Source organism: Nicotiana attenuata, unplaced genomic scaffold, assembly GCF_001879085.1.
Source record: "Nicotiana attenuata strain UT unplaced genomic scaffold, NIATTr2, whole genome shotgun sequence".
NCBI lineage: Eukaryota > Viridiplantae > Streptophyta > Magnoliopsida > Solanales > Solanaceae > Nicotiana > Nicotiana attenuata.
The window spans coordinates 138,307-155,382 of record NW_017672009.1 but is presented as its reverse complement, the minus strand read 5'-3'; the positions used below and the strand labels follow the sequence as shown (position 1 = coordinate 155,382).

General features: G+C 34.7%; 1 protein-coding gene across 1 annotated transcript; it reads left to right on the top strand.

Moving 5' to 3' along the window:
* The first annotated feature begins 2,802 nt into the window (after positions 1-2,802).
* On the top strand, positions 2,803-16,716 carry LOC109211314. The gene is made up of 13 exons (XM_019374840.1): positions 2,803-4,134; positions 5,865-6,039; positions 6,932-7,044; positions 7,202-7,300; positions 8,675-8,744; positions 9,234-9,289; positions 12,305-12,355; positions 12,488-12,592; positions 12,805-12,849; positions 13,689-13,797; positions 14,382-14,584; positions 15,763-15,846; positions 16,074-16,716. The coding sequence occupies exons 1-13, from the start codon at positions 2,992-2,994 to the stop codon at positions 16,263-16,265; spliced, it is 2,445 nt and encodes an 814-aa protein (XP_019230385.1). The 5' UTR covers positions 2,803-2,991; the 3' UTR covers positions 16,266-16,716.
* Positions 16,717-17,076: the final 360 nt, after the last annotated feature.

Here is a 17,076-nt window from a genome sequence, read left to right as displayed (position 1 = left end):
AAATTACAGCTTCTGCATTTCAGTTTTAATTAATTTGCTTCTAAGTACGTTTTGTTTGTTTTGTATTTTTGCAGTATTGTTCACAAGGAGGATCTATGATAGAATTCTTCTAATGTGATCGATGAAGGGAGTATATATTCAGTAATGAGGTAAGTTCTATTTTGCCTATTTTTTTGGTATTATTCTCATCCAATTTGGATATTATTCTTCTCATTCTATTGAGTTTTATGGTAGCAACTTTTTTGAATCTTTTTCTTTTTCTTCCTTTGGACTAATTCTTTGAACACCTTTGAGGAAATCTTCTACGCCACTGTTTTTACCATTGCGCGAACTGCTAAGACAATGCTTCTACTTGCGTAACAAATTAAAAGAAAATGCAATCTCAAAATGTCCATCCAATTGGACCTTCTCTTGGAAGAGTCTACTTCAATTCAACGGTGGAAACTTATGTTATTTCCTATTAACATTGATAAGACTCATAAAATATTCTTTCCCTCTAACTTTAGTGTAGATATATAAAAGGATAAGAATACAAATGGGAAGGAGAGGTTAATTATATTGCTAATAAAAATAATTCAGAAATAATAATTATTATGATTATTAGTACATTTATGTCATATAATAAAAAAACTTCTATGCTTACTCTTTGAATTAATTCAACATCATTCATTTAGAAAAATAATACAATAATATTTGTATTATACATAAAACTAAATGAAAAAAAATTGATGAACATAAACTAATGTATAAGGAGGAGAATAGATATAACATGATTTTATCCACAATTTAAATTTATTTGATAAAATTAAGTAAACAATAGTACTCAAAAAATGTTGATACATCAATAAATAGAATAGTTGACAGCGATATTAAGCCACGTAGTACTTTCAGGACAAAATTTAATAAAATTTAGGATAAATTCTAATAATATCTACAATAAAATATAATAGAAATTAGCACAAAACCTACTAAGAATTATCAATAATTTTTTTGAATTGAGTAGTTTGAGATTATGCCATGTGGCAAGCTAATGAAAAGCTACTTGATAATTTTAAGATAATATATGTTAGACTATGTAATAAAAATAAATTTGAATTGAAAGACAATTTTTTGAATCTATAGATAAGGATTTTGAATTGTATTGAAATGTAAAAATTAATTTTTTGAATTAAATGATGTCTTTTTAAAATATCAATGAAAATAATGGTGAAAGATATTATTTACAAAAGTTTTCAATTAGTACACACAACACTTTCCATATGCTATAAGGTTTTCGAATTTGGACTAAAATATAAATTAAAAAAATTAAATGGAAAGATGAACAATTTTATGAAAAACATGCATAATAGTGGTAAAGGACATTATTTCAAACAAAAGATTTTAATTAATGAACGTAATGTTCTTCTAAAACTATGAATGTAGTATTACGATAACTTATAAGTAAAATGTTTAAGAATCTTATAAAGCTATTAACTAAACTTTAGTTGATTTCTCCAACAATAATATAATATCATTTTTTGACCAAAAAATTATAGTAGTATCATTTTACTTGATGCACGAATAGTGCAACTATACAAGTTGTTGTTGCAATTAATGTAACTCTATACTAATTTGAAACATCTAACGAAAATTTTACGATTTTTTCCTACTGATGATAAAATATAAAATTTAATTATATTAATTTGATTTATATATGTACAGAAGTAATATATATAGATATACATAAAAGTAAGAATATAATATCGATATTTATAATCCACTTATATCTAATTGAAAGCTATAACATTCCATAAAATAAGTAAATGAATAAGACTTATAAATCGAGTTACTGAAATAAGAATTTATCAGAAAATAAGTTGAATAAAAAGTGATAATCCCAATAATAATTCTGACTCTATCTAAGTCAAAATACCTACTAATCCAGTCGAAGATAATTCTCACATTATTCTTTTTTTTAGTTATTAAAAGACATGTCAAATTATTTTTCTCAAATGGGACAATTCTAAATATACATCAGTTTACAAAAGAATAACTTTATGATTTTCATTACCAGTTACAAGTAAGAAGAAATTGAAGGTAAGAAGAAATTGAAGATTTTAATGATGCTGATTACGATGACAATGATGACCAAATAACAAATGAAGTTAGAAAAACAGAAAATCAAGTATTTATAGATTTATTTAATTATAAAATATTCTTATTCATGTTGAATCATATTATATTTTTAGATTGTATGGAGCACAAACTATATAATATTTCACCCGTCTCAATTTATGCGATACTTTTTTCCTTTTTAGTCGGTCTAAAAACAATGTCACCTTTCCTTACTTAGAAATAATTTATCTGTAGAATTTATACTTTACCCTTAATGAATTGATTTAAAGGCACACAATTATTTATGGTTTATTTTAGACGACAAATTTTAAAAATCTTTCTTTATTTTTTTACTAACTCAAATATTGCCACATAAATTGAAAAGAAAAGAGTACGATATTTTAGTATCATCCAAGAATTATTTGATGATTATATGATTTGTTTAATTTAACTACATATATTTTTATTATTTGGATACTTACATTGAGAGACGATAACTATAATTTTGTTATAAAGTATTCAAACAAATCAGATCATGAATGTTTGATATGATTAATATTCTTTAATAATGTCCGCGCATCGCGCGAGTAGTAATACTAGTTGAGGATTAAAAGTAGTAGAAAAAAAATTGCTACTAGTAATCTCTGTTTGTTTTTCACATTGGTTTTAGTACTCTGTTACCGACAAGGAAAGGTCATTAAAAAGATAATTCCAGATCTCGTGAATACTAAAAACCTACCCCTCCAAAATAAGACCCTCAAGACTTCCATCTTCACTCTTCTATTTCCCTTTCCATCTTCACTTTTCTCAACCAACCAGACAATTTTCACCCCAGTGATCCAATCACAAACCCCAAAATCCAATCGATTCATCCGGTGCAAAGTTCCAGATTGTGTGATGGATCATTCATGGCGTCCTTATCTTCCACCACCCCCAATCCAAGGTAGAATCTGTCCTACTTGCTCAATCTCACACTTCCCTTTTTGCCCTGCACCACCCCCACCCCCTTTCCCTTCAAATCCTAGTTTCACCCAATATCCACCTTATCCTCCTCATCAATCCCTCCCCCGCCCTCCACTTCCACCCCAACCGGCGGCTTACGACCCCTTCGTCGATCATCGCGCTGGGCCCCCCATGCCCCCTCAAGTTCATCCAAGGCCGTCCGATGCATATGAAAATACAAACCCTAGTTTTGATTACGGTAATGTTGGAGTAAAGAGAATGAGAATCGATGATTCAACAGGTTCGTTTATGAACGAAAATTTGACAAATTTAGCTAGGGTTTCAACTGATAACGAAAGGAGATTGAAACTGATTAGTGAGTTTGGTGCAGCGAATCACCAATTAGACACGGGGCATGGTAGCTTTGATGGTGGAAAATACGGAAAGTTTGATGGATTTTTAGGTGCTAAAAATAGCAATAATATAAGTTATATTGATCCAGGTTATGGTAATTTGGATAGAAAACGAACATTTCATGAGCAAGAACATTTTGGAAAATTAGGATATGATGAAGTTGACAATTATTTGCCACGAAAAAATGGTTACAAATACAGTAGTCCTCAAGCTGATAGTTACCACCACAATGTAGAGCACGACCGACAGATTAAACTGTACCATGGACTACAGTCCCCCATGGATGGTCACGGGTATAGCCATAATCATTATTCGGAGGCTGCTTATGCAATGCAGAATAGTCATATGGAATCGAAATTACTTCACTATGGTTCGCCATACGACCAAAGGCTTGTTAATTCAGTGGACGGCAGTGGCTTGAGCTTGTATTCAGCACAACAGGGTTTTAAGGCATTTGCTAGCCAGCCGCCCCTTCCAGCTTCTCCACCACCTCCTCTTCCAATGGAGCCGCCTCGGCATGAGCGGCTTGTTTCCTCACCACCTGGAACATCTGCCTCATTTTTTCCAGTTTCTGTTGGTTCTTCAGCTCCTTTGTCATCAACTTATCCTCCACCTCCTGAATATAATCAGTCCATATCAAGTTATCAGCCCAATCTACATGTTTCATCCGCATCTGCAAATGAGGTATTTCTTCAGCTTTTTTGGGCGTTTAGTGTTCTTGGCTTTGCAATTTTTTATCGATTGACTCAGGATATGCTATTATTTATATATATTGATTGATTGCCTAATTTATCAAATAAATATTGAAATTATACATATTAAATTTCAAAATTCATATTAATTTGTGTCTGTATTGGGTTTGTTCTGCTTTTTCTTTACTATAATGTTGTTCTTAAAACCTTAAGTTTTGATCAATAATTTGTTATACGTGATTAAAGCAACAACAAGAGTACCAATACTAGTTACTTGGAAGTAATTCTAAAGGAGAACCGGTATCCTAGTATATTCTTTCTTGATGGTTTCCATCTATTGATGTTTTTGTTAGTTTGCCACGTATAACTATGTTGTAGGTATTTGTTAGTTTGATCTTTTACCTTCCTCCTTTGAAAAGATTGTACCTCTTGTTTACACTCTTCTTGAACTGTGTACTATATGAAGAACTAATGAATTATTTATTTAGAGGGAATGATTGATTACATTGTCAATTTTCCTCTTAGATCGTTAATGTTATTGCTAATTTGGGATATGCATGTTAATCCATTAGTTGACTGTTTAAATTTATTGTGAGGTATTTCGGATCTTGTTTTTTCTTTATCCATTTGTCTCTTCTATTGATCCTAAACAGTTCATTCTTTAACTAGTGGGTTAGCGTGGTCGGGAGATGCCTCCACTTCCAACTAGTTGATTAGGAGTTCGAGCACTGCGAATGATTCCCTTGGGAGGTGGGGTGGGTTATGAAAGAGGAAAAAAGAAATTCATTCTTCTTCTTGTGTTAGGATAATACACAGTACTTATAGGATCAAACTCTTGAGTAGTGATAATTACTTTGATGTACAGGGAAATCCAGGGAAGTGATTGCCTTCTTGTATGTTGATTCACATGATATTGATACAAGTTCTTATGCATATTTAAAATATAAACACCAAAAAAACGCTTCCTATGTGTTTTTTTCAATTAAGGTCGACTTATTTTATGTATTACCAATTAAGATTACGGTCTTCTGCTATTAAATTTTTGAATTTGTGGAAGACTTGAAACAATGCTCTACTTTTGCAAGGCAGGCTTTGGGGTATACGAGTTCAACTCTTTGTGTTTTTAACATTATTTATTTGTTATTGTTGGTATGTCTTACTATAACAATTTGGGCGGGCCTATGGTCCTTTGGGATTTCTCAATTGTAAAGAAAATGTCGTACTATAATAATTTGATCTTTTCTGCATTATTTTGTTGACATGGGTTTCTAGCATATCTGTGGTAGCTTATCTAAATTGGTTGTTTCTTCATCCATATATTGATCTCCTATGTATTTTTAGTTGTGCTCTAATCCTTGCAATATGATTCACAATGACATACACACTTCATATGATGTGTATTTGGATGTGCTCCCAATTGATAACTTTGAGTCTTACAACATCCTATGCACGCCTAAACAATATCTCCTAACATTTTCTTAAGCTAATCTGTTGTGCGATTTTGTGGTTCTATCAAGTATTGGGATTCTAATTCTCTTTTCTGTCTTTTTTTGGCCTTTTCTTTTCTTTTGCACCCTCAGCTGGAAAGAGGGTCTTCTTAATAACAGATTTACACCTCTGTGTCTTTAGCTTGCTTCTTGACTTAACAAGTTGATATCCCTTTTATGTTGGTGTTATGTTATGGTGAAGCAGGCCTAATATATCTGATTTTGTTTTATCCAGGAACTCCATATGCTCCGCTATACGTCATCATCTATGAGCTCCAGAGGAAGTGAACAACCTTTGCGTGACCTACCTTCGGAGAAGTCAAAAGTCATTGATGCTTCTCACATACTAAGGCATCCATACCGTGCTACCCGCCCTGATCATCTTGTTATAATTCTTCGAGGGCTTCCAGGTGCTTCTTACTTTGCCAGGAACTATTTCATTTAGTTATGCACTTGTCATTTTGTTTTTAGTTGACATATGATGGACTACAAGCTTGAGATCTTTAATTGAAAATTATGATCCTTATATTACTTGATTAAGAGACCCCTCCCCCTCTCCCCAAAGAAAAGGAAAAGAAAAAGGTGAGCCCTTCAAGTTATCTGAAAAGGAGGTTGAATTCTTTACTATGTTAAGTCTGCTCGAGACATATTAGGTGCTTACAATTCTTCCAGACCGCTGAAAATTAGAGAGTACCTCTCTGCACGAGTATTAGTTAATTCTGAATGAACTTGTTTTAACTCCCCCCCCCCCTTTTTCTTCCCCTATTTCTCCCTCCTTTTGCAGTTGTCATGGTAGTACATTCTTGCTTTGGCATAAAATTGAAGTGTGACGTAGGATTAGAACTATCCTTTTCCTGGGATACTGGGATCCGTTGAGACAATTCTTTCACTTTTTCCTTGTCGCATTACATATGTTAGTCTTCTTCATCATTCCATCTAATTTGACTGTAAATAGTGTAGGGGCAGGAGAAGTATGATCATTTGCTTTCATCTTTTAAAGATGATGTTAAAATGTTTTCATGTAAATCTTCTGAAAAGAAGTGGATACATTGTGATCTATAGATTCTCGAGGGCTACTACCATGGGCTGATATGTTACTTTCTCTGCTAACCACTGAAAGCAGGCATTCATGTTATATGTCCTTTTGTGACTACTGACTTGAGTACCTGCATTCTTATTTGAAAATTGTTACTAAAAAGCAATAGCGTACTGTAGAGAAACATTTGTAACAAGGTTAAAGAGTTTGGATTCTCTCTTTTAAATTGTCTGCTTGTATTTTCAGCTTTATATTACCTTTTTCAGGGAGTGGAAAGAGCTATTTGGCAAAGATGTTACGTGACCTTGAGATTGAAAACGGTGGCACTGCGCCTCGCATTCACTCAATGGACGATTACTTCATGACTGAAGTTGATAAGGTCTTCCTATCTCGTTATCTTACTTGAAGTTCTTTTGATTGTCAGTTCTTTTGATTGTCGACATCCCCCACTTCTCTTTCTTTCATATATTCTAGCCTCCTATTAATATCCGTTTCTAGTTAGAATAAGAATTCTCCCATAAAGCAAGTACTTTCAGGTTGAAGAGAGTGAGATTTCAAAATCTTCTGGTTCCGTCAGAGGCAAAAAAATCACAAAGAAGGTCATGGAATACTGCTATGAACCTGAGATGGAGGAGGTAAAGACATCTCTACCTAAGCTTAAGAGATAACTGAACTTCCATGATTTAAATTTGGAGCCATTAGTTATAAATTATATTATTTACAGTGGAGTAGAATCCATAACACCCCCCCACCCCCCAAAGCCACCACCACATAAAAAGAAGGAAAATAAGGTGCTCGCTTAATTCTGCAGTTCTCATCTTGGATCAGGAATTAGGCCTGATATAGCTTCCTTTCATCTTTTTGTTGTTGATCATCAAAGCTCTTGTTTGGTATTTGAGTTTTATCCATAAAATTGTAAGATCTAGTGATAGATGACTTGTACAGAAGTTCAAACTTATACTCGAAAAGGATATTTTATTTGGTTACCCAAGTTCATGGTTACATTTTCTTTTTCATAAGTAACAAAGACTTTTATTAATGAAAGAAAAAGCACCAAGTTAGTGCCAAACATAGTTACAAGCTGTACAGATTTCCGATTGTATTTAACAAGACCAAAGAAATAGAGCTAAAGTTAAGGCCAAGTATGTTCTGCTTTGCCTAGTCTTTGTAAGGCTAGTATGAGTTGGTTTTGTATGGAGAATTTACAACTTGGTGTGCACCATTCAGAGAAAACAGTGTTGATTTTGAGTTTCGGTTTGTCCATATTTTCCAATTTTCTAACGGCGCAATTTGTTTGTTCATTTAGATTCTTCAAGTGCTTACTATGCAACGCTAGGGGGAAGTGCAATAAATCCTTGTTAAGTATCCTCTATTGTTTTTACTCCCGTGAATTAGCGCTTAACAATTGAAATATTTTTATGGATGTGAAATCAGGCATACAAGTGACAATGGTTCTATTCTCTCTTTTCCCCCCTGTAACGAGGGATTGCATAGTAGAAAGGGCTCTCCCCTTCTAACCTTGAGGTTGGGTGTCTGAGTCACCAAGGGAGCAAATTGGGAAAAGCCAATGTTTGGTTACTGGTTAGGGGGTGTGAGGGGGTTGAGTTCGCCGTATCTACAAAGAAACATTTTCATATTTATTGCATACTTTTTGCGTAAAACTATGACGTAATCACTATGTCACTGATTTATTATACCTTTAGTCCTTTAGTAACAGAAACATAGCACTAGGCGATAGTATGTGCCCATGTGTTGCTATTTCTCTTGTGGGTTTAATGTTGGTGTGATTGTATATCATAATTTCATCTTTCGAGAAGCTTGACTCGTCCAGACTCTAGAGATTTTGGAATCAATCAATGATGTAGAACTGATCTTTTGAAATTCCTGGTTGATATTTATGAGTTCGGATTTTAACTCATCATGATGTTAATTTGCTTTTCCTAATTTTCTGCAATTTAGTGCCTCGTATATATTATTACCTATTACCTATTTGATTCTCTGTGTTTCAGGCCTATCGGTCCAGCATGTTGAAGTCTTTTAAAAAGACCTTGGATGAGGGGGCTTTCTCTTTCGTAATTGGTATGATATTCTGGGGCGAATGGATTGCTCTTACTTTGCATTTCCATATTTCATCTTTTTGACCATCATCTAAGCCTGACTTTTGGAATAATTTGCATCAATGTTTCCCCTTACAGCTGAATGGCAATTCTTTTGTTTAATATGTCTATGAGATTCATTGAAATTTGCCTGTGATATGAATGCACACTGCTATCAGCTGTTTTGTCATGTCCTTTGTTGCTCTCCACTGTAGCATATTTCTAAAGAGAACCTCCACTTTTGTTGGATCTAGGAAACTCGAAGGCAAACAGTGTCTCATAGGTTTCTTGATAATAGTTAGCACATTGGTTCTCGAGTCATGCTAGATTGTCTAGTTAAAAGTTAAACCATAGTTTAATTATAGATTAAGTGGTGATGCAGTGCGTTGCACTGCCTTCAGTTTACTAACTACAGATGCAGTTTTGTTCGGCAATTGACCCATTTGTTGCTGGTATTTGTGCCTCATCTTAGTGGATGACCGCAATCTGCGGGTAGCTGATTTTGCTCAGTTTTGGGCAACTGCAAAGGTATATTCTCAGTTCTCTCTATTATGCAACCAGTTCACGTGCTATACTCTTGTTTAATTGTTTTCTAGGGCACTTTGGATGTCTGAAATTTGTAACCTTTTGTGTTTGTCTATATGTGGTTTGTCACTGTTTTATAGGTTGTTAGTTCTTTGGAGTTCTAAATAATATAACCTTAGTTGATCAATAGAACTTTTTGTCTAAACTGCGTGTTTGAATATTTTCACTCCATCCAATCCTAACTTTTTTTATAGTTGTCTTTTATTATCAGCTTTTGTCAGTTGCAATTTATTTAATTCACGGTGTGCATTTTTCCGGAATTTCTATTTTCTTTTGTCCACTCAAAAGTATCGGTTCCTGATCACTTGTCTTTGTACTATTTAGGATTTTATTCCTTTCTTGTCTTTGTACTATTTAGGATTTTATTCTTTTCTCGGGTAGTAATGATCTCATATTGAACACCTTATCATGCATTTCTTTAGATGGTAGATTTACTGAAGAAGTAAAAAGTAAGCACCATGTCTTGTGTGTTTGGTTTTGTTTGGCCAATGTGGTGTCATCATTTAGTGGTGATGTTGCTTTGCAGTTCGCCTAAGACATTTTTGCTTTATCTTGTTTTGTTCACAGTGAGCTTCAATTCTAGTGTAAAACATATCAATGTGATAGGAATTGCCAAGGTTATCTTTTTCACGTCTCGATTTGATTGGATAGGCTCGTGGATTTTGGAACTTGTGAATTTTGTTCTAGGTGAAAGTTCGTTTAGGATTATAAAGGGGGGTTGCTAACTTGCTATGGTTCAAGAAAGTGTTACTTGATTTTTTTAGAAAAGGTTCAAGCAAAGTGTTGATATTACCAAAAACAGTCTTATCTAGTTGTTTGGTTTGTGGTAGGATTTTGAAATCTTGGGATGTTGATATTTTGATTCAGAATATAATTGCTATTCAACAACCACAAAGCTTCATACATCAACTTGGACAGATTCTAGAACTTAATTTTTATTACTAAATTATAGGATAAGAGTGTCATATATCCTGACGTGCAGTTTCATTAAATTTGAAGCTTCAGACTAAGTTTTACTTAAACAATGCAGAATTGTGAATTTTCTGCGAGCAAGCTCAATTATCATTAGTGATGGTGCTAAAATTTCCAGCTAGAGCAACGGAAAAGTAGAGCAAAAATTAATAGCATTTCTTTGGATCTACAACTTCTTTATAAAAGCTAGAAATCTGTGGATGACAAATGGGTGTAGAATTTCTAGATTTATCATCTGCAGAACTTGCTTTGCTGTCGAGGCACTGCTGGTTATCTAAATACAGCTAAAATGCTACATGTATTGAGAAAGTATAAATTTGTGGATGATGACTGTGTATCTGTATCTATGTATTTTGCCGGACAGATCCTATTAAATAACTTTTATGATCATGATGGCTTAGAGAAGAGTTGCTCTGTTAACAATCATATAAATGGAAGTTTTCTTCTTTACTCGAACAAAATTTTATTTCTTAGGTTATTTTTTTTTGGGGGGGGGGGGGGATGTGTTAAAAAGAGCTTGATTTGATGAAAGCAATACATATGTGGAGAAGCCAAGCAACTAATAAACCATATAATTGAAGTAGGGTTTATGTTTCAGATTTGTGGCCAAAAGAGATTTGAACCATATCTCGAGCCACTAAGCTTGTCCTCTAGTAATTTGGTTTTCTGTATAGAGTCAGTTTCTGTATTGGCTGGAGCCTCCACAGGTAGGAGCCACGTAACTGCTGATGACTTGTTTCTGCTATTACATAGAATTAGTTCGATGGTTACTATGCATGAATTTTCAGAGGAGCTGGTATATGGATCTTTCATTATGAACACCTCTTTGTGATCAATTATTCTCCCTCTGTTTCAGTTTATGTGACACTATTTTCTTATTAGTCCATTTAAAAAAGACATTTTCATAATTTGGAAACAATCTAACTTCAACTTTCCATTTCCCCCTTAATGAGAAGCTTTTATAGCCACACAAATGGTATGGCATGTGCTAGACCATAAGTTTCACAAGTTTTATAGCCACACCAATGGTACAGCATATTTTAAGACCACAAGTTTCAAAATTCTTTCTTTCTTTCTTAAACTCCGCGCCGAGTGAAACTGTATCACATAAATTGGAACCAATGGACTAAGATTCAATTTGTTAAAATTTGTTAATCAGATATTTGAAATGTACTTGCTTGATGCTGTGCTATGCTTTTTTCATGTCATATTTCTTTTTTATCTCTGTTTTTTGTGATGAGACTGAGTAATGCTGGTTGAGTTCATCTAATTGAAGTAGCAAAATTGAGTTGACTTACTGTAGTTTAGTTTTTTGTTGGGGATTTGCCTGAATTTGTTATACATATATTTTGAAATTTGAGCTAAGCATTTAGAGTCTAGTGTAAATTTCATTGTGTGAAGGCAATCAAACTCTCTTTCAGTAACTCGGTAGGTTCCTCTTTATTTTATTCAGTTTGGTTATCTGTTGTATAACATCATGAATGTGGCTTATGTAGTCTTTCTTGATACATTTTTCTTAGAAGGCAATGATTTCATTCTTAAAACACCCGGTAGGTTTCAAAAAAAATATGTTCAAGGTTTAAATTAAGACTCAACGCAAGTCATTCAAAGTTGTCCACCAAGCTTGTCCATCTAACTATACAAGTAGCTGCATAAATTGTCTTCGTTCATAAAAAGATGAGACTAAGTAAAGCTGATATTATTTGGTCTCTTATCATTTATTTGGATGTTAAGTGGCAGTAACACTCTTGGTCGGAGTTCTGGCATTTTGGACCAGAATGGTGCCCCTTGCTTTTTAAATCTATTGCTCGTGTCATTTCCTACAGTGATGCATGCTGCTTCTGTTACTTCTGTACTATTGTGGCTTCTCCAACTTTTGATTATCATCTTCAAAATCACCATCACATTTATTTGAGGAACTGATTGTTGCCCATCTGTTTACCATGATTGTTTTGTTTGCTTATTTTGTGTTGCTTATTATTTCAGAGATCTGGTTATGAAGTGTACTTGCTAGAGGCGACCTATAAGGACCCAGCGGTAAGTTCAGTCATGTATTTCTTTGCACCGTGACAAATTTTCGAGCATTATGTCTGATTTATTGATTTTCTTCCGTAGCTTGTATATATCCACTGAATTTACTCTATTATCCTCATGTCCTTGTCGATTCAGGGATGTGCAGCAAGGAATGTACACGGTTTTACGCGGGATGACGTACAAAAGATGGCTGCCCAGTGGGAGGAAGCTCCATCCATGTACTTGAAACTTGATGTTAAGGTACTTTCTCCTTAATAACTATCCTGTTGCATAGTTGGGTAGGTTCTACATTCCTGGACTCTCAAGTGGATTTATACAATTCAACTTATTTCAGAGTAGTTGTTGTTAGTGTGGTCTTTTAGACCTTATGTAAGAAGTCAGTTTTATCAGCTTTTAGGAGTTGGATGCTAATATGTCTTTTGTTCTTGTGTGTTATTTCAACAATGTGGCAGTCATTACTTCATGGAGATGCTCTGGAGGAGGGTGGAATCCAAGAGGTAAATTTTGCTATTCATATTTCATTGAATACTATCTAACCTAGTATTCTACTGGGTTGTTGTTGTTGACTATCCAACCTAGGTTCAATTGATGCACGCACATGACCGTGTGTGTGGACAGAGACACACATGTTCAATGTAACCCCTAGAGTTCTCCTAGGAGATGGAGTGAGGCCTGCCTAAAGTTGCAGATAGAAGCTACTAAGCGAAAGATAAAGCCCTGTACAACTAGTGTAGGGGGTTGAAGAGGAAAGAGGAGAGGAAGGAGGAGGTAGGAACTAGGAATGGGGTCTGTTGTAAATAACCTCAAATAAGCCCAGTTGTTGCATCCCCTAGTGTAAACACCCGATGGATACTTGGGCATCCACTCAAGTATGAGAGGCAGATTAATGGCATGGGATGCTGCCACCTTTATCTGTGCTTTGGAGTATCTGGAAGTAGCTGTCTGGCCTTTTAACTGTAAAAGGAAAAAAGAAACAGACTAGCCTATGATTGCGTTGGAAATGCTACTTGGAGAGTCCAACAATTTCTTTTATACAGTTTTGGCATAAAGTAAAATTTTCTCATGGCTTGTGAAGTTGTCAAAAAAATAAAATAGAAGAACCCCATGGCTTGTAAATTTGACATTATTTAGCTTCGAGAATAGTTCGCCTTTTGGCACCTAAGCTTTGTTCATTTAATAATGTGGCTTTTATTTATAAAACATAAAACTGAGATAATGTGCTAACTTATAATGTCTTATTCACATCTTTCTCTGGTGGTACTACCAAAGCATGTGCGGTTTGTGCTACTGGGAGGTAGAAACTTCTAAAATTATGGGTCTTATTTTGGATCTGCAGGTGGACATGGACATGGAAGATGATGACTCATTGGGAATGCCTTCTGCTTTAGATGAAGAGAACATTGAGAAGTTTAGTATACCTCCCCAAGAGGATATTCCGGCTGATGGTAGGTCATGATTCTGTCATTACTCATTAGGATCGTTTGTATTTATTATGATCTCGTCCTTCTTGTTGTATGCAAATTCTAACTAGTGAACAACTTCACAGTTAGCATGGATGGAGTCATTTCTGAATAATTATCCCAAATCAAATTTGCTATAGTTCTAGTGTAAATGTATATTGTTTCCTACCTTAGCAACAATGGTCATTGCCCTTTTTTCTAAAATTTTAGATTTGATGTAGTAATTGTAGGTCATATGATTGTTTTGAGACTTCAAGCAAAGTTGAGCTAATTTTATTGTGTAATAACACAAAGAACCCAACTTCTTATGGTGGTTGAACTTGGCTAATTCCAAGGTTCAGCTGTCAACCCTTTTATCTTTGACCACTGGGGCTGAACATATTCTCCCTTCCAGTGATTACTTGTCACATGAGTTAGGCTCTATTAAATGTAGTCTAAGGATCTCTTTATCTTTATGTATATCATTCCGGAGTAGATACATACAAATTTGTCCTTTCTTCATTGTCTTGGTTTCAGAAAGGTGTCTAATAAGGCATCTAATTATATTTCATTATTTAATTTAATACTAGGCGATGTAAAGGATGATCAGGAGTCGGACCATGAAGTTGACCAAATAGCTGAAGTAAAAGGATTAGCAAAGAGTAAATGGTCATCTGATTTGGATGAAGATGATACTCGAAGAAATGAAGACTCCACTAAAAACTTAAATGCTCTCTCAGGGTTGATACAATCTTACAGCAAAGAAGGGAAGTCAGTACGTTGGGGTGACCAGGTAACATATATGTGTTATGGACGATAGCTATTCCTAGTCCTTTGCTGATGTGGTTCTCTTTATGTGAAAATGATTGGTGAAAACCTTTCAGCTGTCTGCTTTCCATCTCTGCTTTTTTCTGATGGGTTTACCAGCAAAGATTGACGTATTTGAGTCATTATATCTTTTCTTCTTCTCATCGTCTCATCTCCTTTCACTTAAACCTAGCAAGGGTCTGCTGGATACACTGTCGTGAAGAGTTTCCCCTTTTTTTGTTGGGTTGCACATGGGGAACTTCAACGATTCTTCTCTTAACAATATTATTGTAAGTTTGGAGTGTATGTATCTTCATGCTTTTTTTTTTTTGGTATCCGCATGCTTTATATCAGTGGGTTTCATTACTGTTATAGATACTTATCAGAAAGAGAAGCACCTATATAGCTGATATTGATTACTTTCGAATGATGAGAAAACCTTTGAGCAAAGATCTTGTTTATCCCGAAGGGGATTGAAGAATTTTTGGAAATTGAATTGAGTGGTTCCATGTCATTGAAAGGTTGTGGGGAGATTTCTTTTTCCAGTTTTACATTAGCATTAGGGGGAGGAAAGATTGAGTGGTAAGTGGTTCCATCTCATTAAAATTTACGCTTGATGGGAAGTTTCTTCATTCACATTGGCATTGGTGTGTATCATATTGGCATGTTTACGTAGCTATTACTCGTTTCAATTTATGCCGTACTTTCTTCTAGTCTGCTTCAAGAAGAATGTCACCTTCTATATTTGGTAAGTTTTTATTTACAACATTCCAATTTTATCAGTGATGACGCTCCCTTGTAGGAATGATTTGGCATTAAGATCACAAGATTTACAACGGTAATTTTGGTATATTCTGCAAACTTTTTAGTTTAAAATCACAAGATTCAAAAGACTTCTTCACCCTTTTTGAACTTCGTACCAGTCCAAATGAAACAGAGGGAGCAATAAGGTTGGTGGTGTTGAATGATTTTGATGATAATTGTAACTTGTTCCAGTTTACTAACTTTATCTATTACAGTGTTACCAAAATCTTTACGAGGAAGTAGAGATTTACCTGTTTCTACCAATCTGATTGTGTTTTTTCCCTATCTGTTCTACTGTTCATATTAAAAAATTCTCTCGCTAAATTTTTCTGCTCACTTGTGTTTTTTTTTTTTTTTTAGGTGACCAAAAGAGGCTTTTCAATAGGGGCAACAAAAGCGACCAATGTATCCTTATTAATTGGTCCTGGTGCAGGATACAACTTGGTGAGATTCCACGAACACTATTATTTAAATGATTTGAATCATCGTCATTTCCATGTTGGTGTTTATTTAGCTATATTATGCTTGTAACCTTGCTGAGTAACTTGTTACTTTCTGGAAAGCTTGTTCTTCATAATACAACATTTGGTTGGTATATGCTTTCAATTTCTGTATACGTGGAAGTTGGAACCAATACGATAAGCTGTCTTATTCTTTCAACATATATGCAGAAGTCTAACCCTTTGCCGGAAGAAGAGAAGTTGATATCAACTAGAAATAATGGTGAACCAAAGAGGCAAAACATATTTCAAGAGAGACTACGAGCAGAGCGTGAGTCGTTTAGGGCTGTTTTCGAGTCTTTCAGAACAGGCTCTGACAAGAGGCGGCATCGGATATCTGGGCTTGATGCTGGAGATGAATAGTACATGAGAAGATGGGTCTAAAATCACTTCTTAGCAGTGCTGGAGAGGAAGAAACCTGCCAGCCTTGTGCGGAGGCTAAATTATTTCTGTTATAATTTAGTAATAATTCGTTTTACTAGGAGAAAAATGGATAGTTGGTGGGCCTGGGCAATAGCCATGGGTGCATTCTTGCCTCTGTACTATGGAAAATTTTGGAAATGAAGGGGGTTCAATGGCAAAAGTGGTTCATGCAAAGTAGCTAAAGATGTCATCTCTTCCTACCTGGTTCCCACATGTTTCAGCGCCAATTTGCAGTTTCTCCTTGTGTTGCAGAACTGAGGAGTTTGTTAGAGATTTAAATAAGCAAACATTTACATATACATGAATGTTCTTCGGTAATCGCATAAGTTTGCTGGAACTTGGAGGTGTTTTGCCTAAGGAACAGTAAATCCTTGGTTCCAGATTTTGTCAATGGGTTGGTTACCTCAATATTTCCGTTAGGGGTCTTTAGAGCCCGTTTGGGCATAAGAATTTTTACATTTTTTTTTCGAGCCATTCAATTTTCACTTGAAGATAGAATTTTGAAATTTTTCGAAAATTTGAAAAAGTTTCACTCAGATCATTCACAAAATTTCAAAAGCAAATCAAAATTATATTCATGTCCAAACATAACTATAATTTTCAAATACCATTTTCACTTGAATTTTTTTTCCCTTTTTTTGGAATTTTACAATTCTTATCTCCAAACGTCCACTTAGTGTCTTTAAGTAAGGATAAAGGAGCACGATCAAGCATTATCTTAAAAGATTAGACTGCGCAGTGCTACAATGGT

Bases quoted from the DNA above. Each gene is read 5' to 3' on its own strand.
- LOC109211314 (XM_019374840.1), top strand. From the start codon at position 2,992: ATGGATCATTCATGGCGTCCTTATCTTCCACCACCCCCAATCCAAGGT. The intron at 9,290-12,304 runs GTATATTCTCAG...TTATTATTTCAG, and splicing joins AGTTTTGGGCAACTGCAAAG to AGATCTGGTTATGAAGTGTA. The intron at 15,847-16,073 runs GTGAGATTCCAC...ACATATATGCAG, and splicing joins CTGGTGCAGGATACAACTTG to AAGTCTAACCCTTTGCCGGA.